At 40.1% G+C, this 27,769-nt stretch overlaps 2 protein-coding genes across 4 annotated transcripts in view; both read right to left on the reverse strand.

The window, feature by feature from the left end:
- LOC129333226 (protocadherin gamma-C3-like) overlaps positions 1–27,769 on the reverse strand; it is a 235,475-nt gene that overhangs the window by 204,222 nt on the left and 3,484 nt on the right. Inside the window, exon 1 of one of the 3 annotated variants that reach the window (XM_054984743.1) lies at positions 15,537–17,954. The exons of 1 other annotated variant lie outside the window; for it this stretch is intronic. In XM_054984743.1, the coding sequence (XP_054840718.1) occupies positions 15,537–17,954 (2,418 nt within the window). Of the gene's footprint in view, positions 1–3,428; positions 5,850–15,536; positions 17,955–27,769 lie in introns of those variants that run through there. One more of the 3 variants, XM_054984741.1, reaches the window with a different exon arrangement.
- On the reverse strand, positions 20,925–24,464 carry LOC129333251 (protocadherin gamma-B5-like). Its single transcript, XM_054984776.1, has 2 exons — positions 24,427–24,464; positions 20,925–23,370 (listed from the first exon to the last, which is right to left on the reverse strand). Exons 1-2 carry the CDS (start codon positions 24,462–24,464, stop codon positions 20,925–20,927), a joined length of 2,484 nt encoding a protein of 827 aa, XP_054840751.1.

Genomic DNA, 27,769 nt, shown 5'->3' on the forward strand with positions numbered 1-27,769 from the left:
TCTTGATTTCAATTAGCTTATGTGTGCTGAACTCTCTGTTGGATTGTGAACATTGGGTGCAACTTCATATTACTTCTCTGGTATTCTCTGGTACTAATGATGGGGGTGGGTAGGATCAAGACAGACAGACAGACAGACAGACAGACAGACAGACAGACAGACAGACAGACAGACAGACAGACAGACAAAGAAAGAAAATGAAAGAAAGAAATAATGTAGCCAGCCCAGTCCTGAACTAATAACTCTTTGAGGAAATTTACTACATTTTTACACAAGTGATAGTCTATTCTATTATTCTATTTTCTGACGGTTGTGAACATCCAGTCTGTAGATATCAGGTCAATTACCCAAACTTTATTTAACCTCTCCTCAAATGTTATCTTTACTGTTATTTATATAAATAAGACATACTTTTTTTGGCTAGAAACAGAAGTACCAATTCTCATTTTACTGCAGCCACAAAGTGTCATTACATTCCAGGCCAGTCTTTTTTGCATGCATCTCTGTACATGTTACACCCTAAATTCATTCATCTTGAACATTATTGATCAACCATGATTCTACACAGCATTCTCAAGGTGATTTTGCCCATAGGTTGTAACATGGTGTTACTATTGCCACATGCTTCAAAGCCTCTGTACTAGGAGCGTCACGGCTACTGCCTCCATTCTAGCTCTCTCACCTGCTCGCAGTTTGTCTCCGAGAAAATGCCGTCCTAAAAGTAGGTGTTAAGTGCAACTTCCTCCTTACTTTCTTGAGCGATGAGACATTCCAAAAGAAGAGCTTCAAGGTTTGACTTCCTCCTGATTAAAGGTTGAGGCATTTTTGTAATACTTTATTTACAAATATACAAGTCCAGCATGCAAACAGGCATTCCTACAAAGCAGCAGATCCAGTGCCCCATCTTAGATCCCAAGAGAGAAATCCTGCACCCTGAATTACTCACTCACTCAAGCCAGCCACTGAATCCACTGCTACATCCCAATATTTCCTGGTTAAGGAAAACTTTGTCCTCTCCCTGAATGTCAGTAATGAAGCCGGTGTCAGGGATGCAGTATTGAAGTATTCGATCATCTTGCCAGTGCCCTGAAACTCGGATCTTAGCTAATCTACTTTTCTTCTTCCTTTTAATCAGTGCTTTACCCACCTTGCCTTGCCTATCTTGATAGTAATTTGTTTTTCTGTCCGAGAAACAAGTTCTTATGTGGCAAAGTGTCAAACACTTTATTGAACTTTAAACAAGCAAGACCTATTACCATATCTCTGTTCAGATCAGACATTACTCCAAAACGGACAACAGTGCTTCATTGATATTTGCTGAAAATAATTCCTACAAATTTGCTTTATAATTAAGAAAAAAATTAAAATACACACACTTTGGTTTTCATGTTACATAATATAAAAGAGCATAACATAAGCAATGCTGGACCATGGATCCATATAGTCCAACACACGTTTCCATAAATGGCCAACAGATTCCTCCATAAAACCCCAAAGTGGAACATGAAGGCAGTGCCCATTCTCAGTTATTTTATACCCAAGAGCTGGCATTGAAAGCCATGTTGCCTCTGAACATGGTTGATCTATTCACATCATGGTTAATAGCAATTGATAGACCTGCCTCTGTTAATTTGCCTAATATTTTCTCTTAGATGTGCATTTGTTGTTTATCAATTTCACACCATGCCAATAACAGTTCTAGGAAGATACCACCTCATGACCTATGCCATTGTGCCCCATTGTGCCCCATTGTAATGGAGTAATAAAGGATTTGCTTGTCTACTTGCCCAACAATTGTAGAAATCAGATCGAATGACTCACACATTGGTTTTGACCCATCATCATGTCTTACTTCTTGGGGGACCAAAATCTAGACGTTAAAAGGTATTAGATACTTTTATACAATATTGGATACAACACTGGAAAATATTGGACACAAGCTACTTACAGGCAAATAGAATAATAATATTGAAATAAAGGAATAAGTGTATTGATCTGGTTGATAGAAACAATTTTAATTTTCTTTATTTACAAATAACAACAACAGTGTGCTTTTATGCCAACCTTCTGGACAGTTTCCTGCCACACTCAAGCCAGCCAACAAAGTCAGTGTTACAGTGCTATCCCCACCATCATAATCTCAGCTGGGGCCGAGAGGAGCGGCCTGCACAAGGCCACCCGCAGAGCTCATGGCAATAGTAGGAGTCAAACCAGCAGAGTGTTGATCCACAACCCAGCCACTTAACCGCTATGCTACAGCAGCTCTTCAAAGCTGTCTTAAACAAGAATTAAAGGTAAAGGTAGTCCCCTATGCAAGCACCGAGTCATTACTGACCCATGGCGGGACGTCACATCACAACGTTTTCTTGGCAGACTTTTTACGGGGTGGTATGCCATTGCCTTCCCCAGTCATCTACACTTGTTTCTTCACAAGAATTACAGCTGTCTAAATATACCATAGCCCACTGAATACCTCTACTCTCTGTAGAATCTTAAATATCCTATTCTTAATTATTATTTTACTTGGAAGTTTCTTTCTGTGAATTGCATCTTTAAGTTTGTCTAACCTGGGTTTTGTTTCTGGGCTTGGGAAATTCCTGTGCATAGTGTTACATTTTTTCATGTAGTGGCTAAAGTTTGAGCTGTGAAATTCTTGGTTCATATTGAACCTCAATTACAAATGAACTTAAGTGTTATGTCTCAGTTCTTAGTCTATAATATGGGAATCACATGGGCACCAAACTTGAGGCAGCAATTCTTGTGGTCCAAAGTATTAAAAGAAAACCAGTAATATTTAAACCTGCCCTTCTTCAAAGGAGTCCGGTGATGTGGTTACTGAGTTAAATGTATGTGAACCATATTGAATACTTGATATATATTATATAAACATAAATAATAACAAAACAAAAATATGGTAAGAAGAAATCAGATTAAAACTTTGGGTTCTATTATTTGGGGAATAATTCCACTTACCTACGTTGCTGTTTTTCTTACCTTCTTTGAGCATTAAACATGTGTTCACTTTTCCATACTACTGACATTAAACCATGTAGCAGCCTCTACACTCTCTCAGAGCCATTCTCTAGAGCAGGCCAAAGCAAAATCACAGCTCTGGTGGTCTCATTACCATAACAGGATCGATCTCTGCACCCACCATGACACAATCTTTTACACACACAGGAGAAGAGTTTACTAAATTAAAATTTTACTCTGGTTACCGTGGAAGTACTCTAAACTATTAAAATCATAGGAAATGTCCAGTAAATCTGAGGAAATGAGATGAACTTGATATACTTCTGATCAATGTAGGAAAGACGAAATGAAAATACATATGATGTATATACGGAGATGTCACCCCCAGCCTCATAATTTTTCAAATGACAATATAAAACGTATAGAGAGTAAAGCTACTGCTTAAAAGAACTCACCTCATCAGTTTTATCCGTCTCAGAGCTGAGGATACATCCCTCACTAGCTCTCAAAAATAACTCAGATTTATTGTTACAAGAAATGTTCTCTGCAGTTTGGTTACTGGGTGCTGGAAAAGCATATTCCTGTATCCGGGATTCAGATGATAAGCAAAGTTGATAAGAATAGGGCAATGTCCCCTCTTCATAGTTGGGTGGGAAGATTATACCATTGTTAGAATGGGGGACAGGACCAAAGCATTGCAGGAATTTGGGATTCCCCGATCTTCTAAGCTTCATCAGAATGGCCAGAATCACCGTCAAGAGGAACAAGAATGAGATCAAAGCCAAGGCCAGTACCAGGTAGAACTGCAGATCAAACTGGTAGTCAGGGCTGCTGGGTTGGCTTTTCATTTCGGGAAGGGCCTCCTGAAAGTTCTCGGCAAACACCAGATTCAGAGTCACAGTGGTGGATAGTGATGGATGCCCGTTATCCTTTACCAAGATGACCACCCTCTGCTTTACAGCATCTCGTTCCAAGAAAGTTCGTGATGTCCTGATCTCACCAGTATGGTGTCCAATTGAGAAGAGCCCTGGCTCAGTGGCCTGAAGCAGGTGGTAGGAGAGCCAGGCATTGTGTCCAGAGTCAGCATCCACGGCCACCACCTTGGTCACCAGATAATCTGCATCGGCTGAGCGAGGAATCATCTCAAACAAGGATGAGCCTTCCACGCCATTGGAAGGGTAGAGGATCTGAGGGCTGTTGTCATTCTGGTCCAGAATAAACACTTTCACTGTGATGTTGCTGCTGAGAGGAGGAGAGCCTCCATCTTGGGCCTTCACCTGAAGCTGGAACTCCCTGAATTGCTCGTAGTCAAAGGAGCGCTGTGCGTAGATCATGCCAGTCTCAGAGTTAATGGAGACGTAAGAGGAGAGAGGCATATCCTCAATGTTACTCTTGAGTATGGAATAAATAACTTTGGAGTTGCTGTCCAGATCAGGATCTGCGGCTTTCAGTCTAAAGATAGAGGAGCCTGAAGGATTGTTCTCTGGCACATGTGCTATGTAGTAAACTTTCTCAAAAGCTGGAGGATTGTCATTGATATCTGAAATACTTAGCGAGATGGTTTTGTGTGTGCTGAGAGAGGGCGTGCCTTTGTCTGTAGCTATGATTGTGATATTGTATTCCGGGATGCTTTCCCTGTCCAATGAACCATCTGTACGCAATTTATAGTAGTTATTAGATGTTGAAACTATCTGAAATGGCAAATTCTCCGATAAATGGCAAGCAATTTTTCCATTCTCTCCCGAATCTCTATCATTAACACTGATAAGAGCTACCAGTGTCCCTGATACAGAATCTTCAGGTATTTGGCTGGATAAGGATGCAAGAATAACTTCTGGGGTATTGTCATTCTCATCTAGTATCTTTATTTCAACATTACACTGAGATACTAATCCTCCTCCATCCTTTGCCTCCACTGTTATAGTAAATTTATCAGTTTCTTCAAAATCCGGACTCTCATTAATAATAATAGTCCCAGTTTGAGGATTCAGGCTGAATTTCTTCTGAGCATTTTTAGGGATGTTGATAAAACTATAGGTGATCTGGCCATTGGATCCTTCATCTCTGTCACTGGCTTGCACTTGTATCACTGGAGATCCTTTGGGGGCATTTTCCTTTAAGCTGACCTTATATTCTTTTTGAGTGAAGACGGGTGGGTTGTCATTGGCATCAATGACATTAATCCATATTTTGGCTGTCCCAGTTTTGGCGGGTTCACCTCCATCCAAAGCCAGAAGGGTTAAATAGAAACTATTTTCACTTTCCCGATCCAACTGTTTACTCAGCACTAATTCTGCATATTTATTTCCATCTTCTCTCTTTCTAACTTCCAGAACAAAATACTGGTTTATACTGAGCTGATACTTCTGGAGAGCATTTACTCCAATGTCAGGATCTTCAGCTTTTCCAAGGAGAAATGTGGTGCCTGGTACAGAAGATTCACTTACTTCTATCTTGATATCATCGTTTAAGAAATGTGGTGCATTATCATTAATATCCTGAATCTCCACAGTTACATGGAAAATATTCATAGGTTTTTTAACCACAACTTCAAAACTGATGCTGCAGAGTACAGCTTCTCCACATATTTCCTCTCTATCAATCCTGTCATTTATATGAAGATTTCCATTTTCTGCACTGAGAGTGAAATATTGCTTTTTACCTAAAGAAAGGACATGCAGATTGTGACTTGCTAATTCTCTGCTGTTCAGTCCTAAGTCTTTGGCAAGATTCCCCACTATGGAACCCCTTTCCATTTCCTCGGGGATCAAATATTGAATTTGCTCTGAAACAGCCTTGCAGAACAAAGAAATTAGTAAGAGGAAATGTACTTGCCTTCTTACCAAACGGCTGTCATCTTTGTACCTCTCATCCATTCCACTTGCTTTCTGTTCTTGATTTAGTTGTTTAGCTGAGGAATTGCAGATCTTCAATAATAATGCACAGTAAGGACGTATAAAAACTACCCCTGGTTTCTGCTGTATTTTGCTTTATTTCAGTAATTTCTTTTTTCCCCTTTTTCAGGGAAAGTATCTGTGTGTCTCTGTCCTGCTGTTCTCCCAGGTCTGCAGTATAAAACTAAGCAATCACAGGAAGCATCATTTGGTGAATTCCCAGCTTCTCTGTGAGAAGTATGTTGGTCAACAGCGACACTCTGAGCCCCAGTTAATGAACTGCAAAGGATGTCTTCATCAAAGGCTTTCTTGCCTTTTTATATAAACAATTTTCAGATGCAATGTGTAAACTATTTACTAATTTCATAACACTCATGATTGTATTTATGTTTTCAATTTTTTAAACAACTCACCTTTAAAATAATGCTATCAGTAGAGAAAAGATCACACACCTTCATTTTTCTACTTTACCTCAAAAGCAATATAGGAGATGATGCAAGAGATTTCCAGAATTCACAAGTATTTCCAGGAAAGTAAATGTAACTTCAAGTGCATACAGGCACCTCTTTTTACTTGAATAGGTATGGGATTTTTTGTTGAGGGGCAAGCTCTGATTCTTCCTACCACCTTTTCCCAAACATTTCAGGCAAAATTTGGCTGACACATTTAACTAAATATTTGGCAATATTCTTTTTAAAAAAAACCCACAAATGTGATTCTTTTTTGTTTGTTTTGCCTGGAACATTGGCAAGTATGGATGTGGGAGGAAGTAGCTTTATGAATGGCACAAGGGCATCCAATCAACACTTTTCACAGACAATTAGAAAAAAGGGAAGGGAAGGCTTTCTATATGAAAAAGGAGTAACTAACCTATTGGACTGGTTTGCTCGGGAGAATAAATAGGGGATAAGACTATGCATAGCATTACAAGGTATTTAAGGGAAGGGATTCAATTGTCATAAACAACCAGTTCTTGAGGGGAGGAATGCAAGAACACAATGTTAAGGACTGTGGAACTTTAAAAGGCCTTTTATTGTATACTTCGTGGGTGTTGAACATAGTTTACCCAAAGTTTTTCAATAAACGTATAGAACCAAGGCTACAATTAAATCAAAAGAAATACATCAGAAAATGTTTTGGGTCTAAGAAAAGACAAATGGAATTCCTCTCAGAGAATGTCTTTTTGTTGCCTGCCTCTTCATATGGCGCCCACGGTACCATTTCAAAACACAGATGAGGATCACGTACCTGAATGCCCTTGAACATAAAAAAATACTGTATGTGGAATACTAGTGTGAGAGCAACAAAAATAAGCTTTGACATGCTACCTTTTTATGATGAGGGTCTGAAATATGTACTTACATTCTGCAATGAAAGAGAAAGTCTATAATATTCACATGCAATATATGAATGGGTAGATTGACTCCCAGTACTATGATATCCCTTATGATAAAATTCTGGATATACAAGACAGTGTTGTAGTTAAATGGGTGGGTCTTGCTCATTGTCATTTCCTTGGTTCAATGATGAGCATCTCCATTTAGCATAGGACAAGATCTGAAACAGCCTCTGTCAGTCAAGACTGGGAATATCATAAATATCATACATCACTGGTCTTTTCTTCAGTATAAGGCGGGTCTTTCAATATCTTCACAGGAGAAGAAAGATGAACATGGACACAAAAACTACATCGATTCATTTTGAGAAGTTACATCTATCTGCCTAGTATATTTTTATCTTACCTTTCCTCCAAGTTCAGAGCAGCACACCTGATTCTTCATTTAACATTTTATCCTTGCAACAACCCTGTGAGGTACATTAGGCTGACAGGATGACTGGATCAAGATCATCAAGCAATTTTCATGGCAGAGTGAATATATAAACCTGAATTTCCCAGATTCTAGTCTAATACTCTAACTACTGTGTGCATGGGCTCTCCACGGAGTAGATTATATAGGAAGAGATGCTAGACTAAAACAAATAATGGATGTATGAAACAGCTACAGAAGACTACAAAAAATATAAAATATGAAAGTTATCACCATATTTTCCTTAAATAAACTCTTACTGGAAGAGAGGGACTGAATCTTCCACACACTGTATTTTCTTTAATTCAAGTAATTTAAGCTTTGGTCTTCAAATCAAACACAGTTGTCCTGAAGGGTGGTATATAAATCGAATGTTGTTGTTGTTGTTGTTATTATTATTTGGTGGAACACCTTAACAGAATAAGTACTTTCATCCACCTGGTCTCAATGATATAGCTTTAAAATGTGCAAAACCACTTATGAAAAGCCTAATAGGCATAATATACATTAAAGTCCAACCAGTTTAATATATTATGAATAACCTATTAATTGATTTCATCTATTTAATTTCCAGAAGACTTTTCTCAGGTAAAATAAACTAGAATGTCATTATATCATTTCAGATGTGGTAAAAGGATTATCAGGCATACAATGGAAACGAATTCATGATAAGGAAGCCTACCTTGTCACACTTCTGCATCTCAGAATTCAGATTGTCTCCTCCATCATCCAGCAAGTGAACACCAGATTTGTCACCAGAAAGAAAATTGTCTGTAAACTGAACATGGGGTGTTAGGAAAGTGACCTCATTCTTCTTGGATTCTGAGGACAGGCACAGCTGGTAGGAATACGGCAAAGTCCCGTCTTCAAAGTTTGGAGGGAAGATGGCGCCAGCCCTGGAGTGGGGAACAGGAGCAAAGCACTGCAGGAATTTGGGATTCCCTGATCGCCGAAGCTTCATCAGAACGGTCAGAATCACCGTCAAGAGGAACAGGAACGACATCAAAGCCAAGGCCAGCACTAGGTAGAACTGCAGGTCAGACTGGTAGTCAGGGCTGCTGGGTTGGCTTTTCATTTCGGGAAGGGCCTCCTGAAAGTTCTCGGCAAACACCAGGTTCAGCGTCACGGTGGCCGAGAGAGGCGGCTGCCCGTTATCCTTCACCAAAATGGCCAGTTTCTGTTTTGCAGCATCTTTCTCCACGAACGCCCTCGCTGTCCTGATCTCACCAGTATGAGAGCCAACGGTGAAGAATGCCAGTTCGGTGGCTTGAATGATATGGTAGGAAAGCCAGGCGTTGTGTCCAGAATCAGCATCCACGGCCACCACCTTTGTTACCAGATATCCTGCCTCAGCCGAACGAGGCACCATTTCAAACAAGGCCGAGCCCTTGGCTTCTTGGGAAGGGGACAGGATCCGTGGGCTGTTATCGTTCCGATCTAGAATGAACACCCTCACGGTGACGTTGCTGCTGAGAGGGGGAGAACCACCATCTTGGGCCTTCACTTGCAGCTGGAACTCTCTGAACTGCTCATAGTCAAAGGACCTCTGGGCATAGAGAGCTCCAGTCTCAGAGTTAATGGAGATGTAGGAAGAGATGGGGAGCTCCTCGATGTTGCTGTGGAGGATGGAATATGTGATTCGCGAGTTTTGGTCCACATCTGGATCCAAGGCTTTCAGACTATAAATAGATGCACCAGAAGGATTGTTTTCTGGCATATAGATGCTGTAGGATGGCTTCTCAAAAGTGGGGGAATTGTCATTGACATCAGAAATCTGTACTGAAATGGTTTTGTGTGTGGACAGAGGTGGATTCCCTTTGTCTGTTGCAATGATTGTAATGTTGTACTCTGGAGTTCTTTCTCTGTCCAGTAGACTCCCTAAAAAGAGCTTGTAATAATTATTAGATGAGGGAAGAATCTTGAAGGGCTGGTGATCTGGTAAGTAGCAAGTAGTTTTTCCATTTTCACCAGTATCTCTGTCATGTACATTTATCAGAGCAATTAAGGTTCCAGGAATGGAATCTTCAGGGACTGGGCTGAACAAAGAAACCAGAGTCACTTCTGGGGAGTTGTCATTCTCATCCATCACCTGTATTTCAACTTTGCAATGTGTCACTAAACCACCCCCATCTTTCGCTTCAACAGTCATAGTATATTCTTTGGTATCCTCAAAATTCAGTGGTCCTAGAAGTGTAATTATTCCTCGGGCTGGATCCAGGCTGAATTTTTGGTGGACATTTCCTGGTATGTTGTATCGATATTTGATTCGGGCATATGAACCTTCGTCATTATCTGAGGCCACAACCTGAAGTACAAAAGACCCAACAGGAGTATTTTCCTTCAACCTGACCTTATAAATATCTTGGGTGAAGACGGGTGGATTATCATTGGCATCTGTGACATTAATCCATATATGGGCAGTCCCAGTTTTTCTAGGTTCTGCCCCATCCATAGCTGTTAGTACCAAGTGGACGGCATGCTCACTCTCTCGATCTAGTGGTTTCTGCAGTACTAAATCTGCAAGTTTATTTCCATCCTGACTCTCTTTAACATCCAAAGTGAAGTACTGATTTTGGCTAAGCTGGTAATTTTGGACAGAATTCATCCCAATGTCAGGATCTTCAGCTTTCTCAAGGAGAAATCTGGTACCTGGTGAAGTAGATTCAATTATTTCCAAGTTGATATTGTCACTGAGGAAACGTGGTGCATTATCGTTAATGTCCTGTATCATTATAGTTATGTGGTAAATGTTTAATGGGTTTTCAATCACCACCTCAAAATTAATAAGGCACAGTGAAGTTGCATCACAGATTCTCTCCCTATCTACTCTGTCGTTTATACAGAGGTTTCCATTTTCTGCACTGATAATGAAATATTGCGTGTTACTCAAAGACACAACATGCAAATTGCGATTTGCTAGTTCTCTGGCATTCAGTCCCAAATCTTTGGCAAGATTCCCCACAACAGAACCCTTTGGCAACTCCTCAGGGATTGAATAGCGAATCTGCTCTGTGGCAGCCCAGCAGGAGAAAGATAGTAGTAAGAGAAGCAGTACTTGCCTTCCAAGTGCCTGGCCATTGCCTCCTAGTCTTCTCTCCATCTAGATTCCTGAGAAATTGGCTGTTTCCTTTCCCCCCCAGCTTGTTTTGATGAGATAAAATTCTCCACAGTATAAAGAATAAAGGAAATTTCAGAAATGGTCTTCCTGTTTAAATTGCACAGGCTGCAGCTGTTTTTCTTTTTGCAGCAAGATTGCTCTGTCTTTGTGCTTAAAATCTGTAGGGTGCCAATGAAGTAATCACACTGGAGCGAGCATCATGGATGGGCACGCGCGATCTGGCTACTTGTATTGGTCAACAGTGACACTGTGAGGCTGAGACAGAGAACTACAAGGGATTCCTTCTCATTCAGTATAAAATAGAAAAGCGACCTAGATATGATTGTGATCATATTTGGTTGCCTCGGGGACAAACACAATACGAAAGCATGTATTTTCACAGGAGTTATTTCTCATATATATGATGAAAAAGCACTGTTTAGGAAGAAGCCTGGGAGGGGCCACAGCTGAATGGTACAGCATCAGCAGCGTGCAGAAGGCCCCAGACTCAATCCACGGCATCTCCAGCTAAAAGGATCGGGTGGTAGGTGATGTGAAAGACCTTTGCCTGAGACTCTGGAGAGAGACTGCCAGTCTGAGTAGACAGATGTACCAATGATGTGCCAGTGGTTCAGTATACAGCAGCTTCATGAGTCCACGGATGTTTAACATATTTCATTTAAAAAAAATTAATCTAGACTTCTAACGTAAGGACTGTGAAATTGCCTCTTTTCTGGAGCACAAATCAAGCTCGTGAGCTCCAGAGAAGTAAATTGTGATTTAGAGTTACAAACTCTCTATAGTTCTGCTAATAGAACTTGTTCTCCCCTAAACTTGGGGATTGTCCCTAATGTAAGTTTCCCAGCCGTATACCTTTACCAACTCCTGGCTCCCAATTTACGTAGAGCCTTTTCTCTGGCCAGATTTAATGTTCTTCCTTCAGCCATTTTATCGGGCAGATTTTATGGGATTCCTTATTATAGCAGGTGTTGTCCTTGTTTGATGGACTGTGTTGAAACTGTTTCCTCCTTGCTGACTGTGCATATGTATGTCCTGTTATGCCAATAAAAGTATTCGATTCGATTTCGAAACTGTTTCTTCTCCAGTGCTTTTTATCTGGCGCCACGCCGGGATCTTCTACATCCTATATTAGCCCAACTTTCAGAGTTTTCTGATGATTTTAAGGTTCAGTTCCTGCTTGACAACCCAGATGGGGAAATAACTGAAATAGTAGCTAAGTTTCTCTCCAGTGCCATGGTTATACGCCCCGACAAGTAATATTCTGTACTGGTTTTGCTGCCCTGTTGCCCTGCTCCTATCTGTATTTTAATCTCATTTTGTAGGAGTCTCTGTATTTAAAATTTTACATTTTATATATGCCAATAAAGGCTTGCTTGACTTGACTTGTAAATTGTGATTCTACCCTTTAATTTCTTTTCTGTGCAGTCACAGATTTCTCTCCACCTGCCTTTTCATGATGCACTAATACTCTTACCAGTGGGGTTAGTTGGTCGCAGCAAAAGTCAACAACAGTCTTGCGGCATCTTGGAGATAAACGTATTTTTTTCCTAACATGGGCCTCTGTGAACTGGAGCCCCGTTTTACCAGATGCATTTAGTGGGTCCTCAGTAGAAATCAAAAGCAATCAAGAAAAGTACAAGTACAAGAAAAGTACACAATAGCAATAAGTAGTGGTAACACTTTAATGATACTTCTCATTTGACCAACAGGCCTTGAGCAATGCCACACTAAATACTACAAAAAGTAAATCATTTTTAAATGACCTGACATTAACCAAACTCCAAAATTCTTTACTTTTAATAACATAAGCAAAAAATTTTCCTAAAGCCAATGTAACTCCTAAGACCACAACTTCCAGAGGTATTTTTACCTTGTCTGGTATTGCCAACCCTTCATTATCACAAGAAGTAGGAGAAATCCACACATTCCTAATACCACAAAAAATATTGCATTCCATTAAACAGTTCTTGATTATTTCAGTTTGGAGAGTTTTTAAAAGAAACTGACATTAATTCAAATTAATTAGGCTTATTAATTGTCAACTACTTAGTTATTAATATTAACTATATTATATTTAGGATGAGGAAGAAGAGACAATGTCCTTTTAAGTATAATATTGCCCCTCTGACAAGCAAAGCAGGACTTTTTACCCAATAGAATTCCCTGTGCTCTGGCTGATACAAAGAGATTTCAGAGCCTTTTGAATGATGCACCTTTCTCAACCAGAAATGTTTCTGTCTTTTAGCAGTCAGCAGATAGTGTTAAGGAAGTGTCAAATAATAACGCTGTTTTATTTCAGTTTCCTTCATCAATTCTTAAAGGCCTAGTTGATCAAGAACTGACAGTCTAGATTCATTAGCAAAGCAGACAATGCTTATTGTACAAACAATGGAAAATATTTATAAGAAACTAGTTTATTACACAATATTTTTTGAAGGAAATAAGTCCTAGGCAAGATTTCCAAGGCAATCCTGTGAAGGAACCATCTACTGAGCTGAATACAAATAGGAAAAGAACTCAGGTTTTACATAATCTGGCCTCAGAGAAATCAGAGGATCATCTGAACTCAAGGTTCTGGGGTGTGTCTGGCCCTTATAGTGATCCTGCCACAGTAGTTCTTAACATCTTTCCCTATCAAGGACATTTTATAAGTTGGAGAACTAAGTGGCAGGCAAGGAGACATTTGGAATATTTATTGCATGTATCCTATGTCGATCTTAAGACGGTGGAACAGGTATATGGCTCCATTTTATTAACTTTTTCTTCTGCAAGGATACCTCCATTACTTTTGTCCCAGCAGGACTATTTTAGGAGATACGGTATAATTCCATTGACATATTTTCGTGATCCTATAATGAAAGTCCATTCAAAGAAGAGTTACAGTCACATCAGGCTAATAAGAATTTTCTTCCCTCCGTCTTTCGAAGGTTTAATGCAAGGAGGGAAGATGCAGAGATTTGCCGGTTCAGAATGATGTTTACGCTCAAAATCTAATATAGGGGAGGGGAAGTGTAAAGATTTACAGAATCAGTATTGATTTTCTATGCTGTGCCAGAATTCTATCAGGGAGGCTACAGAGCTCTCTGAAGCAAATAATGGGAAAGAAGTTATATTTCCTAATTTAGCTGATGAATCTAACCAGGACACCATTTCGGCAAGTAGATTCCAGGATTCAAACACTAATTTAGTGTTAGAACCTATTGAGACTAATTTGTTTTCATCTTTCTGTACTCTGACTGAGCAAGATAATCTGATAAAACGATTTCAGCTTCTTCAGCAAAAACTAGAGAAATTGCGTCAAAGTTCCCTTCAATTAATCAATAATCCATTATATAAAACTATAATTGGTATTTCTTCTCCTCCTCAACTGACTACTAGTCCTCAGTCTTTTGAGAATAATGACAAAGGGACAGTGGTCCCTCTATCTGTGGAACCTGAGGTGTTAGTATGTAATTCTAATAATAACAGTTGTGTAGTATACAAATATGGTATTATTACATCCAAGGTAAATTGCAGGGCTGGCTCACTGTCCAAGTACCCCATATGGCTGCTTGAGGAACCAAATCCACATCGGGTGTCAATGTGGGAGAAGGCAACAACAGGCAATTCCCAGAGTTTAGCAACATTTAAAAAAAAATTTTTTTTATTGGTGAGTACATATAATATTACACAAATTCCCCGTCTTATCTAAATTATATCAACTCCCCCCCTTTCCCCCCTCCTTATTGACTTCCAACAGCTTTCCAACCCTTAGCCCATCTTATTATTTAAACTACTCTTAACTATAATTTTCCTAAGTCTTATATATATTGTATCACTTATTCTAAGCATATTCAAATTCTTCTATATCTCCAATTTTCTAATGTATCAATCTACATCTCTCTGTTTAATCTATCTATTTTTAATACAATCTTCTTAATAAGATTTTATCAACATTTGATTCCGCTTGAACATGGTGAGATGGTGGCATTAGAGGAGGGCTGCAGTATGCTATGTAAGAGGGGCATGCACTCTCTCATTCTACAACCAGATCTTTCTGTCCAACTTTCTCTCTGTCTTTCACATAATTTGGTTGTTAACCCCCTCTGGGAAGATTCCTGCAGAGGCAGGATACACATCGTCCAAATAAATAAACAACCCTAAACAGGAACACAAGAATAAACACAAGATTTGTATTAAATAATCATTCTTGAGTTCCTCTTCTAAAAACATACTTTGGATTCATCCCATAAAACCCAATTGAGTTTAAGGATGAATCATTAATGATTTTTCAGTTTAAGGATAGTAATGAGATAAATTAGGTATATTTAGCAATAGCACATGCATATGGAAATTAACTATTGCTGATTAGGTGCCACAGATAAAGCTTTAGTATCACCCAGTCTCGGCACAAGCACATTACTTGACGTTGCAGACAATTCACGTATTTGTCTACGTGACAATGAATGGTGACATCAAGCAATGAATAATCCCTTTGCAGCAGCGGTTCAAAATGATAATAAAAATACCTTAGGAGATGAGTAACTGTATACTAACTGTCACGAGGAAAGTTACAGACTCTTCATGCTCTGCACCATTATCGTTCTGAAGTACAATATTTTTTGCAGGATGTTATGAAAAAGATGTTTATAAGAGAATTCATCTTGGCAGCTAGAATTGAGTTGCTTTGTAAACAGAGTTGCTGTTTTCTAAAAAAGATTATAAAATATATTTTCATAAATAATATCTGAAAAGAAACCTTACCTGGTCACCATGCTCCATCTCAGAATTTAAAGAGTTTCTTTCATTACCTATGAAAGGCACACCAGATTTGTCACCACAAAGGACAAAGTCTGCAACCTGAACACTGGGTGTCAGAAAAGTAAATTCATTTTTCCTGGATTCTGAGGACAGACAAACCTGGTAGGAATAAGGCAAAGTCCCATCTTCATAATTTGGTGGAAAGATGGCACCAGTTTTTGAAGGAACAGGACCAAAGCATGGGAGGAATTTGGGATTCCCTGATCGTCGAAGTTTCATCATAATGACCAGAATCACTGTCAAGAGGAACAAGAACGAGATCAAAGCCAAGGCCAGAACCAGGTAGAACTGCAGATCAGACTGGTAGTTGGGGCTGATGGGTTGGCTTTTCATTTCGGGAAGGGCCTCCTGAAAGTTCTCAGCAAACACCAGGTTGAGAGTCACGGTGGCGGATAGTGATGGTTGACCGTTATCCTTCACCAAGATGACCACCCTCTGCTTCACAGCATCTCGTTCCAAGAAAGTTCGTGATGTCCTGATCTCACCAGTATGGTGTCCAATTGAGAAGATCCCTGGCTCAGTGGCCTGAAGCAGGTGGTAGGAGAGCCAGGCATTGTGTCCAGAGTCAGCATCCACGGCCACCACCTTGGTCACCAGATAATCTGCATCGGCTGAGCGAGGAATCATCTCAAACAAGGCCGAGCCTTCCATGCCTTTGGAAGGGTAGAGGATCTGAGGGCTGTTGTCATTCTGGTCCAGAATAAACACTTTCACTGTGACGTTGCTGCTGAGAGGAGGAGAGCCTCCATCTTGGACCTTCACCTGAAGCTGGAACTCCCTGAATTGCTCGTAGTCAAAGGAGCGCTGTGCGTAGATCGTGCCAGTCTCAGAATTAATGGAGACGTAAGAGGAGAGAGGCAGGTCTTCGATGTTGCTCTTTTGGACGGAATAAACAATTTGCGCATTGCGATCCAGGTCTTTGTCTGTGGCTTTGACCCTGAAAATGGAGGCCCCAGATGGGTTGTTTTCTGGCACATAGGCAGTGTAAGAGGATTTCTCAAAGACAGGTGGGTTGTCATTAACATCGGAAATCCTCACTGTGATAGTTTTTTGCATAGATAGAGCTGGAATGCCTTTGTCTGTGGCTGTAATTGTGATATTATACTCAGGTGTGTTTTCTCTATCTAGGGTACCCTCTGTAAGAACTTTATAGTAGTTATTAGATGTTGATATGATTTTAAAAGGCAAATTGTTTTGGATTTGGCAGGTTACTTTCCCATTTTCTCCAAAATCTCTATCATTTACATTGACAACAGCAATCAGTACCCCAGACACAGAGTCTTCAGGTACTGGACTAGATAAGGAAACAAGAATAATATCTGGGGTATTATCATTCTCATCTGATATCTTTATTTCAACATTACAGTGTGCAACTAAGCCACCTCCATCTTTGGCTTCAACTGTCATGGTGTATGCATCTGTTTCCTCAAAGTCTGGTGCTTCCATAACTATAATTGTCCCATTTTGCGGATCTAGGTAAAATATTTTGCGGGCACTTTCAGTGATGCTGCTAAAGCTATAGCTGATCTGGCCATAGGAACCTTCATCTTTATCACTGGCTTTCACTTCCATCACTGAAGATCCTTTGAGGGTATTTTCCCTCAAGCTGACCTTGTACATTTCTTGTGCAAATACCGGGGAGTTGTCATTGGCATCAGTGACATCAATCCATATTTTGGCTGTCCCTGTTTTGGCAGGTTTGCCTCCATCTACAGCAAGAAGGGTTAAATGGAAACTGCTTTCACTTTCCCGATCCAGTTGCTTACTCAGTATCAATTCTGTATATTTATTCCCATCTTCTCTCTCTCTAGTTTCCAGTGTGAAATATTGATTGGGTGTGAGCTGGTAATTCTGGAGAGAATTCATTCCAACATCTGGATCTTCAGCATACCCAAGAACAAATCGGGCTCCTGGGAAAGTTGATTCACTTGGTTCTAGCTTGATATCCCCATTTAAGAAACGTGGTGTGTTATCATTAATGTCCTGGATTGCTACAGTTACATGGAAAATATTCATGGGGTTTTCAACCATGACTTCAAAATTAATAAAGCAGAATGCAGTTTTCCCACAGATTCCCTCTCTATCTATCCTATCATTCACATACAGCTTTCCATTTTGTGCACTGACAATAAAATATTGCTTCTTACCTAGAGAAAGTATATGCAGATTGCGACCTGCTATTTCTCCAGTGTTCAGTCCCAAATCTTTAGCAAGATTCCCCACAACGGAACCCTTTTCCATTTCCTCAGGGATGGAATACTGAACCTGCTCAGAGGCAGCCTTGCAGAACCATGTCACAAATAAAAGGAGAGGTACTTGCCTTCTTATCAACCCATTGTTCTCTTCGTGGCTTCCTTCCATCCCAATCGCTCTGTCTCTTTCTTGCTTGTTTTTGGTCAACTGAGATACTTTAAATCCTCATCAGAATGCGTGGCTAGTTTCTAGTTAGTTTATATTTCTTGAAATTGTTCCCTTTTCCGCAGGAAAGAGTGATGAAAAGCTTCCGTTTTCTGCTGTTTTCCTGATCTGCAATCCACAAATGAGCAGCACACTGAATCATTTAGTGGAGTTTAGCTCCATCATGAGAGGTACATTGGCCAACAGCGCCACTCTGAGTCTCAAATGGAGAACTGCAATTGGTATCTTTTCTTTCTAGTAAATGGACGGGTTATTCCCTCTCTTGCACTTATGTCTAACAAGAAGACAGCATTTTCAAATTCAGTATCGGTTCTTCACTAGTACAGACCAGCTTGTTTTATTATCATTGAAGTCAAACAACTCAACTCCACTGAAATCACATGAGCAATAGAGACAAACTCCATGAACTATTTTAAAAACACTATGATTTTAGAATTAAAAATATTGGCCCATTTCCAACTTCCTCAGATTCTATACATACTTTTAAAAAGAGCAGAAACAATCCCAAGTGGTAGGCATAAGGTCCTCCCTAGATGACTCTAGCTCGTTTAGTGCATATATTCTGACAGGACCAAAAAGTTGCCTAGCAATTTTCACTAGGAGATAGCTGCATTAGATTATATGTGTTGGCAGAGGTAGGACTCCGAGGGCACACTCTCAGATGCATTCCACTGAACCACAGATTCTGAGACTTAATTCTGACTTAAGAGTGTATAACAGACCTTTTCCTTGGTTCACAATGATGGATCGTCTTGCTTATAGTAATGAAAAGTGGCAGCTTGAGCCTTGGAGGCAGAGTGAAATAGCAGAAACTAAACTGCATGCTTTTCAAAAAAAGTAGCGGAAGAATACCAGATCATATTACGTAAATGGCTCCAGATTTTTAACTGTCCAAACATGAACTATCTCGTGCATGTAAACATAATTCCAACTTTATACAGAATTGTTTTTCTCAGAGACCAGCAGAAGATGTCATATCAGTTCCTCTCTTTTAGCCTAACATACCTTGCAGGGTTGTTTATGAGATCAAATGGGTGGAGGGTTCAGTACAGACATGCTTCCTAAACTCTACAAACACGGCTTTTTTTCAGTGGGAATGCGGTGGAACGGAGTTCCAGCATCTCTTAAAAATGGTCACATGGTTGGTGCCCCCACCCCCTGATCTCCAGACAGAGGGGAGTTTAGGTTGCCCTCCGCACTACTGAGCAGCACGGAGGGCAATCTAAATTCCCCTCTGTCTGGAGATCAGGGGGCGGGGCCACTGGCCATGTGACCATTTTCACCGAGGGCAATTTAAACTTTAAAAAACTTCCCCCTTGTTCCAGCTGACCCAAAGTGACGTCATTGTGCGGTCTTGAGTTCCACCACTGAGTTCCATCACCTTTTTTCCCAGAAAAAAGCCCTGTCTACAAATATTGTAAATTAATACTCCCAGTTCTTCACTGAAGGAATACAAGACCACAATGCTAATGCCTCTTGACTTCAGGAAACACTTTAATGGTCCATTTCATGGGCACTGAAAATTAACCTGTCATTGACTTTACACAAAACTTTCCTAACATTAGGTATATAGAAAGGAAGACCAGAATTAAACCAAAAGAAATATACCAGAAAATATGTCACAGAAAAAAATATTAAATATTCCTTGTTAAGGTACAGTGAAAGTTTATTTGTAGAATTAATAGAATTCCAAATTCTAAACACTGGAGAGTTAGACTAATCTTGTGGAATATGGAAAGTAGCACTTCTCAAGCCAACATGCATTATTATCACACTTTACAAAAAACCAATCTGCAAATCAGTAGAAGTATGTGGCACAGCTCTCCTATGATCATACCACAGCAAAATACAGGTGTGTAGATCTTATATTTAAATACCCCCCAAGAATAAAAATGTCCTAATTCCAGCATGTGAGGGAGGACTGTATGCTATAACACATTGACACAAGTTTTCATGTAGAAGGAGAATGTTTAAATGTGTAAGTCCCCTTCTGCAGTGATAAAAACTCAGAAGAGCTATCTGCGCTTTTCTGAATGTATAGACAGGTTGAAAAAAAATACATATACTTCAGATGTTTGGTAGAATCTACACATTACATGTCCAAGGTGTTTTGAGCGGCACCTCAATTTTAAAGCTATTAAGCAGAAACAAAGAGGAAGACTTGATACACTGCTCGTCTGTTTTTACAACGGTGTCTGTATACCGTCCATCCTTATAGTCAGAGGGAAAAAGATTAACTTTGTGGAAAGTCCTTCACTTTCACATACCATTTTCAGATTTAAACTTTACAAATATTCTAGAGGAAGAAGAACGCACTGAAGAAATGTTAGAGTTCAAAGTGTTGTATTAGATTATATTCAGTAAACATTATAGTAAATAATCTGAGAGTCACATTTTGAAACATCCACATGTTTGGATGTATCAAAATATACTTACTACCCATCTGAAGAGGAGCGTGTGAACTGACTCCGCTTAAAACCACTGTATTTGAGTAATACAAGAAGGTCTGTTCTAGTTTATCTGTGATGGCTTATCAGCACATAAAAGTCACATGCATTAGAGGATATGGGAAATGCTGCAATAATTAAGTCTTCAACAATTATGTGTGAACAAGCTATAGGATATTTTTTAAAGAAGCTATGCAAATTTGTCATCAACTCATTTTCTATTTCCATGATTCTCTTTGGTGTTCAAAAGTAACATCCAATATAATGCACTGCCATCATTAAGATTAAAGATTGGTCCTCAAAACATGATTTAGGAATGGCAAATATCAAAAGAGAAACTAGACTGAATAAATATTTTGAAGCTTCAAAGAAGAGATACAAAATACAAGCTAATCTACAGTCTACGTAATACACAATAGACTTGACTTACACTGAATAAACTAAAGTCATACTATCCACACTTCCATTACATATATAGTAAAAGATAATGAAATCTACAATGCAAATAATTCCTGTGAAGACAACTTACCTTTTCAGTATTCTCCACTTCCAAATGTAAATTGTTTTGTTCACTGCCTGTCAAAGGCACACCAAAGTTGTCATTACCAAGAACATTGCCCGCAATCTGAACATTGGGGGAGAGAAAAGTGACCTCATTCTTCCTGGATTCTGAGGACAGGCACAGCTGGTAGGAATACGGCAAAGTCCCATCTTCAAAGTTTGGAGGGAAGATGGCACCAGCCTTTGAGTGGGGAACAGGAGCAAAGCACTGCAGGAATTTGGGGTTTCCCGATCGCCGAAGCTTCATCAGAACAGCGAGAATCACCGTCAAGAGGAACAAGAACGACATCAAAGCCAAGGCCAGCACCAGGTAGAACTGAAGGTCAGACTGATAGTCAGGGCTGCTGGATTGATTTTTCATTTCTGGAAGGGCCTCTTGAAAGTTCTCAGCAAACACCAGGTTCAGCATCACGGTGGCCGAGAGAGGCGGCTGCCCGTTATCCTTCACCAAAATGACCAGTTTCTGTTTTGCAGCATCTTTCTCCACAAACGCCCTCGCTGTCCTGATCTCACCAGTATGAGAGCCAACGGTGAAGAATGCCAGTTCAGTGGCTTGAATAATATGGTAGGAAAGCCAGGCGTTGTGTCCAGAATCAGCATCCACGGCCACCACCTTGGTCACCAGATATCCTGCCTCAGCCGAACGAGGCACCATCTCAAACAAGGCCGAGCCTTTGGCTTCTTGGGAAGGGGACAGGATCCGTGGGCTGTTATCGTTCCGATCCAGAATGAACACCCTCACGGTGACGTTGCTGCTGAGAGGGGGAGAACCACCATCTTGGGCCTTCACTTGCAGCTGAAACTCTCTGAACTGCTCATAGTCAAAGGACCTCTGGGCATAGAGAGCTCCAGTCTCAGAATTAATGGAGATGTAGGAAGAGATGGGGAGCTCCTCGATGTTGCTGTGGAGGATGGAATATGTGATTCGTGCATTTTGGTCCATGTCTGGATCTAAAGCATTGAGACTAAAAATGGAAGCCCCAGAAGGATTGTTTTCTGGCACATAGATGCTGTAGGATGGCTTCTCAAAAGTGGGGGAATTGTCATTGACATCAGAGATCTGCAGTGAAATTATTTTTTTCGTGGAGAGAGGGGGGATCCCTTTGTCAATGGCTATGATTGTAATATTATATTCAGATTTTTTTTCTCGATCTAAGGGACTGTCTGTCTGGACTTTGTAGTAATTATTAGAAGATGGAAGAATGTTAAAGGGCAAATCATTTTGTAGTGTGCATGTTACTTTTCCATTATCACCAATATCTCTGTCATGCACATTGATCAGAGCAATTAAGGTTCCAGAAATTGAATCTTCGGGGACTGGACTGAACAAAGAAACCAGAGTCACTTCTGGGGCATTGTCATTCTCATCAACCACCCTTATTTCAATTTTGCACTGGGTCTCTAATCCACCCCCATCTTTTGCTGCAATAGTCAAGGTGTATTCCTCAGCTTCCTCAAAGTCCAATGTCCCTGTAAGAGTAATGGAGCCATTGGTTGTATCCAGGCTGAATTTATTGTCAGCATTCACTGGGACATGGTTGAAATGGTACTTGATCTGGGCATTGGAACCTTCATCATTGTCAGTTGCAAGGACATTGAGTACAAGGGAGTTAACAGGAGCATTTTCTCTCAAACTGACCCTGTAGACCTCTTGAGTGAAGATGGGTGGGTTGTCATTGGCATCAGTGATATTGATGCATATCTCTGCAGTACCCGTTTTTCTTGGTTCACCCCCATCTGTAGCTGTAAGAACCAAGCAGAAGGCCTGTTCTCTTTCCCGATCAAGTGGCTTCTGCAACACCAAGTCTGCAAATTTATTTCCATCTTGACTCTCTTTAACTTCCAGGGTGAAATGTTGATTGGGACTGAGCTGGTAATTCTGGAGAGAATTCATCCCAATGTCAGGATCTTCAGCTTTCCCAAGGAGAAATTTGGTGCCTGGCAAACTAGATTCAATAATTTCTAAATTGATATTGTTTTTTAAAAAATATGGTCTGTTATCATTAATGTCCTGGATTGCTATCGTTATATGAAAAACATTCAAAGGGTTTTCTATCACTGCCTCAAAATTCACGAAACAGAGTGGATTTTTGCCACAAATTCCCTCCCTGTCTATTCTGTCATTTACACAGAGGTTTCCATTGTCTGCATTGATAGTGAAATATTGCACTTTAGCCATAGAAACAGCATGCAGATTTCTCCTTCCTAGGTCTCTGGCATTCAATCCCAAATCCTTGGCGAGATTCCCCACAACTGAACCCTTTGCCATCTCTTCGGGGATTGAATAACGAATCTGCTCTGAGGCAGCCCAGCAGCACAAAGACAATAAGGAAAGAAGCAGTACTTGCCTTCTGAGGATCCAACAACTCCCTTCATACTTTTTGTCCATCTGGCTCTATAAAAATAATCTCTGTTTTCTTCACTTTGTTTAAAAGAGGACAAATTATCAGCAGAATAAAAATAATCTCAATAAGAAAGAAGCAGCTCCTCTTTTTCTTAATCAGTACGAGGACGAGTATGTTGTCGTTCTCAATAAGACTAGTGTTTGTGGTGTGCTTTTTCTGTAGCGGCACAGCATTCAGAGAGGAGGGAGGTATTTGAGGACCTCCATCTAGATTGGCCAACAGTGACACAATGAGGCTCAGATAGAGAACTGCAAGCAAAGATCTCATATCCTATTTAAACAGAGACATTATGTGAATATGTGCATTAGTGGGTGCGAAATTAAATGTGTGAGTGTGAAATGTGGAGATTACACACCTTCATCAACAGTGAAATCATAAGGAGAGTTATTCCAGTCTAATCTATTGATTTTAATTGTCTTAGACTGGAATAACTCTGTTTAGGATTTCACTGTAAACTTTGTAATATAGAAACTGTAGAAATCGGTACAGAACAGTGAATCAGTAAAACGAGAAAAGTATGATTTTCTTGCTTTTATTACCATATAATGTACTTTGTTTGTATTTTCCCACCTCCTTCTGCCTGGAATACAAAGTAGAGACTACCTCCAACTCAGATCTCCCACCAATATTTTCTTGACACCTGTAGCCTGGATAAATGCTGACTTCGTTTACAGCGCTGGAGATCCTAAAGTTTTATATATCTGTTTTCATATTTATTCTCCTTCTTTCTTAGAAGACTACTTACCCACCAAACTTGAAAACTGTATTAAGATTTCACTTTCTATTCTCATACTGGAATTCTGTATTGCACACTGCACACTGAAGTCATCCTGCTCATTGAATGGACATACAATATTGGTATTCATGCATGCACACCATTTGCGTACTGACCAGTAAAAGGGGAAACGCCTCCAAATGACTGATTGGCATTTTTTAAGATTTGCAAATAAATATAACAGCAGTGCTTTTATTCCTTGTTAGGATGAAACTGTAATGAGATATGCAACAGCAGCCCCGTTTTCCTTCTGGCTTGTTCCCATTCCCCATAATGTACAGTAACACAGGTGAGGTGATGTCATTCCTTTCTAGGTCCCACCGCCCATAATTTCATTGGCTGCTGCTTGCAGGGTTGAGCAAACTCAGACATGTGATGAGATGACATCACAGATTTTTCTTTACATCATATCACGGAGGAGAAAGAAATTTGGTGGTACCCTGTATCTCCCATCACATCTAGTGCTACCTTTTTTAAAAATAAAAGTTCTCAACTGATGATAATAACAGACTTCCCGGTTGCACAGAGGGTGCTGTACACACATATACCTGTATGCATGTAGACCCTATTCAGACCTTACAATGAATGAATGTAGATGTGCACTGTGGATGGAGTTTTAAATTATGTCTCTGATTCTCCTTCCCTGTGTGTGAGTTCATGCATTTTTGAATGCATGAAAAATTACTAGCCAACTTATGTACTCATGTGTAGTATCTCTGCTTTTAGTATATGTTAATTCAAGGTTTTTTTAAAAAAAAAAACCATCATAGAAAATAAGCCCACCCCAAGTAGAGAGTGACACAAACATATATCCATCCTCTTCTTTATATGTTTCATCCCTCTGATAAAATAGTCCTTTCTGACCTATGGAAGTTCAGGTGCAAAATAGTGTTTAACCACAATAAATGTATTAGCCTTTAGTATATTACAAGAAGAATGTTGGTGGGGGTGTGCTTTGCCCCTCTAGCTTGACTGTATGATACATTTTTATAACATGCAAGCAAGCTGGTGTTATCTTCGAAAAGTGAATAATGCCTTAAAATCTCTCTATAAATACACATTTTTTCTTAACAAACATGTATTAGTTTCTTTTCCTTACTGTTATGCGGATGATTATTTTCTCTTCTGATCTATTTCATCATATCAGAGATCATCCAACAATTCCCTCATGTTTTTGCTATCTCCAAAAAATCAAGCTTCAATACATAGACCACAAATATAGAGCTCTTTCTTCCTCAAACTTCATCAAAGCCTGAGTATCTTCTGGAAATATTTTAAATGGACCTACACTAATGAGTTATCATGCAAACAACAGAGGGTGTAGCGTACTGCACCAGTGTGATTAATGATAAAATAGCAGCTTTGGAAGATAGATTTGATGACACGACACCCCTGCTCCTCTCCAAACTCAGCCTTCTTCTGGCTCCTCCCACTAAATCTCTAGGAATCTGCTCCCAACCCGGAGCTAGCAACTCTATCACCAACCCTCACAGCAGATCTGTAAGTGGCATATGAACTCAGAAACAAATTCCTCTGGCGGCAAGTTCTATCACTGATCTGAATGTCTGTAGTGTTATACCACCAAGCCTTTACACCAGTACATAGTGGTAAAACAACATAACAGAGGGAACACAGCACATTCTACAGTATTGTATATTTGTGAACTAACCTATAAAGCACGGCTTTATTTGTCCACTTAAAAACAGCGCCATAGAAATCTAGACATATAGACATGAAGATGAGATTCAAGTCATGACTATGTAAGATTGATAAGAAGCATCTTTAGCCTGCACCCAAACCTATCATTTGATATTACTACTACTACTAACTTACATCACTACACTGCTTATTTACTATGTAACTTTGCTTAGGAGGGGAATGTTATCTAAAGTACTCATGCAAAAAAGAGCGTAATGTTGTCTCAAGCCTGGTGTTTCCAGCAAGAGCATCAAGCGCTTTCAGCAAGGTATGTAACTTGGGTGGCCAAACGGGACCATTTGTGGGACATGGGACAAGGATGGGAGAAAACAACGGTGGCATGTGACATTCTAGGAATTCCCCCAATCTCACTTCAGTGATGTTACACACCCCTCCACACACATACACTTTTACCCCCCCCCCCCACTACAGGATTGAGGGTGGGCAGCCAGAGTGCAGGGGCAGATCACCCATGGTATGGGCAGGCATTATGGCAACCTTAACCAGGAAAGCTTCTTCTAAGAATGCGTGGGAAATACTAACAAGGTTCTAAGGGCTGAATCCTCAGTCTCTATCTCTGGCTTCAGTCTGACATAGGGTTCCCATCACGGTAAGGGGATCCCTGGCTCCTGTTTCCCACTACTGTTCTTGTGGCTGCTGGGATAAAAATAACGTTTCAAAAAGCCATTGGTGATGGCATGACATCACTTCTAGGGAAACCCCAAAAGTGATGTTAGTCTCCTGTAGGAATTGCTGGAAACTATGGTTTTACCATAGAGTTTCTAATGATTCCTAGAGAGGCATGACCACTTCCAGGAAGTGACATCACACTCACCCAGTAGAATGCCCCCTTCATGTCCCTGCCTCTGTGGACTCCTGCCAGTTGCAAGTCTGTGCCTGGCAACCTCCTTACTCCATCTTCTATAGGCCTCACTTGATTATTCTCTTCCAGACTATTCTTCTCTCCCCACGCCCTTTCTCCCTGAACCCCTCAGGGAAAAGGCAACTGTTCCTTAGGCCAAACTAGGAGACAGTGCCTGCTGGGAAATGTAGTCCCTAATATCAAATGTGGGAGATGTGGTCCCTAATAACTAAAAAACTAGTAGTTACTGAGCACAGCAGTTTGAGAATTGAGCATGAGCAACATGGTTCTTCATTAAATTTAAACAATCTAAAAAAATTATGTAAAAAATGTAAAAATCATGCCATGTAAACTATAAGTATTACATAATTCAGCTTCACTCCGTGGGTACTGAAACATTCAGTCCTCGAGCCTCACCCTCCATGCCTCTGCCTGAACCCCTCTGGTCTGAACATAATACCTGCCTCCACCATCTTTCCCAGTCCCAGCACTGATCTGGTGCTTGGGCTGGACTGGGCTGTAAACTGGAAATAAAATATCCTTATCTTTCTGTCAGTTTCTGTTCAGGAGAAGGCCTAGAGCCACGGGAGAGCTTTTGTCCAGCCTCTCACAGGGAAGACAAAGGAAACCACTTAGCCAGGAATAAGGAAAACCTGGCCTGGGTTTGCTTGCAATAGCTCAATCCAGTGACACTGAGGGGGAAATGGGAGCTGAAGTTTTTAGCATTATATTTATGCAACCTTATGTGCATACGGAGGTGAATGGTCAGATCTTGTAAGATTTACTGAACCTAATTAGAAGAACCACCATTAGAACAAAATAAATAACATTTATCTGAAGATAATAAATTGAAAGGGATAATTACGTTAGTCTGTTGCAGCAAAATTACCTCAAAAGTGCGTGTGTGTCCTGGTCCCCTTCTCCAGAGCAGTACGGAGAATTCAAGAATCTTTAAAAGTCTGTCTGCTTCTTTACCTTTTCTTGTCCTACAATATCCTGATACTAAAACC

The sequence above is a fragment of the Eublepharis macularius genome, chromosome 7 (genome assembly GCF_028583425.1).
Source record: "Eublepharis macularius isolate TG4126 chromosome 7, MPM_Emac_v1.0, whole genome shotgun sequence".
In the NCBI taxonomy this organism is placed as follows: domain Eukaryota; kingdom Metazoa; phylum Chordata; class Lepidosauria; order Squamata; family Eublepharidae; genus Eublepharis; species Eublepharis macularius.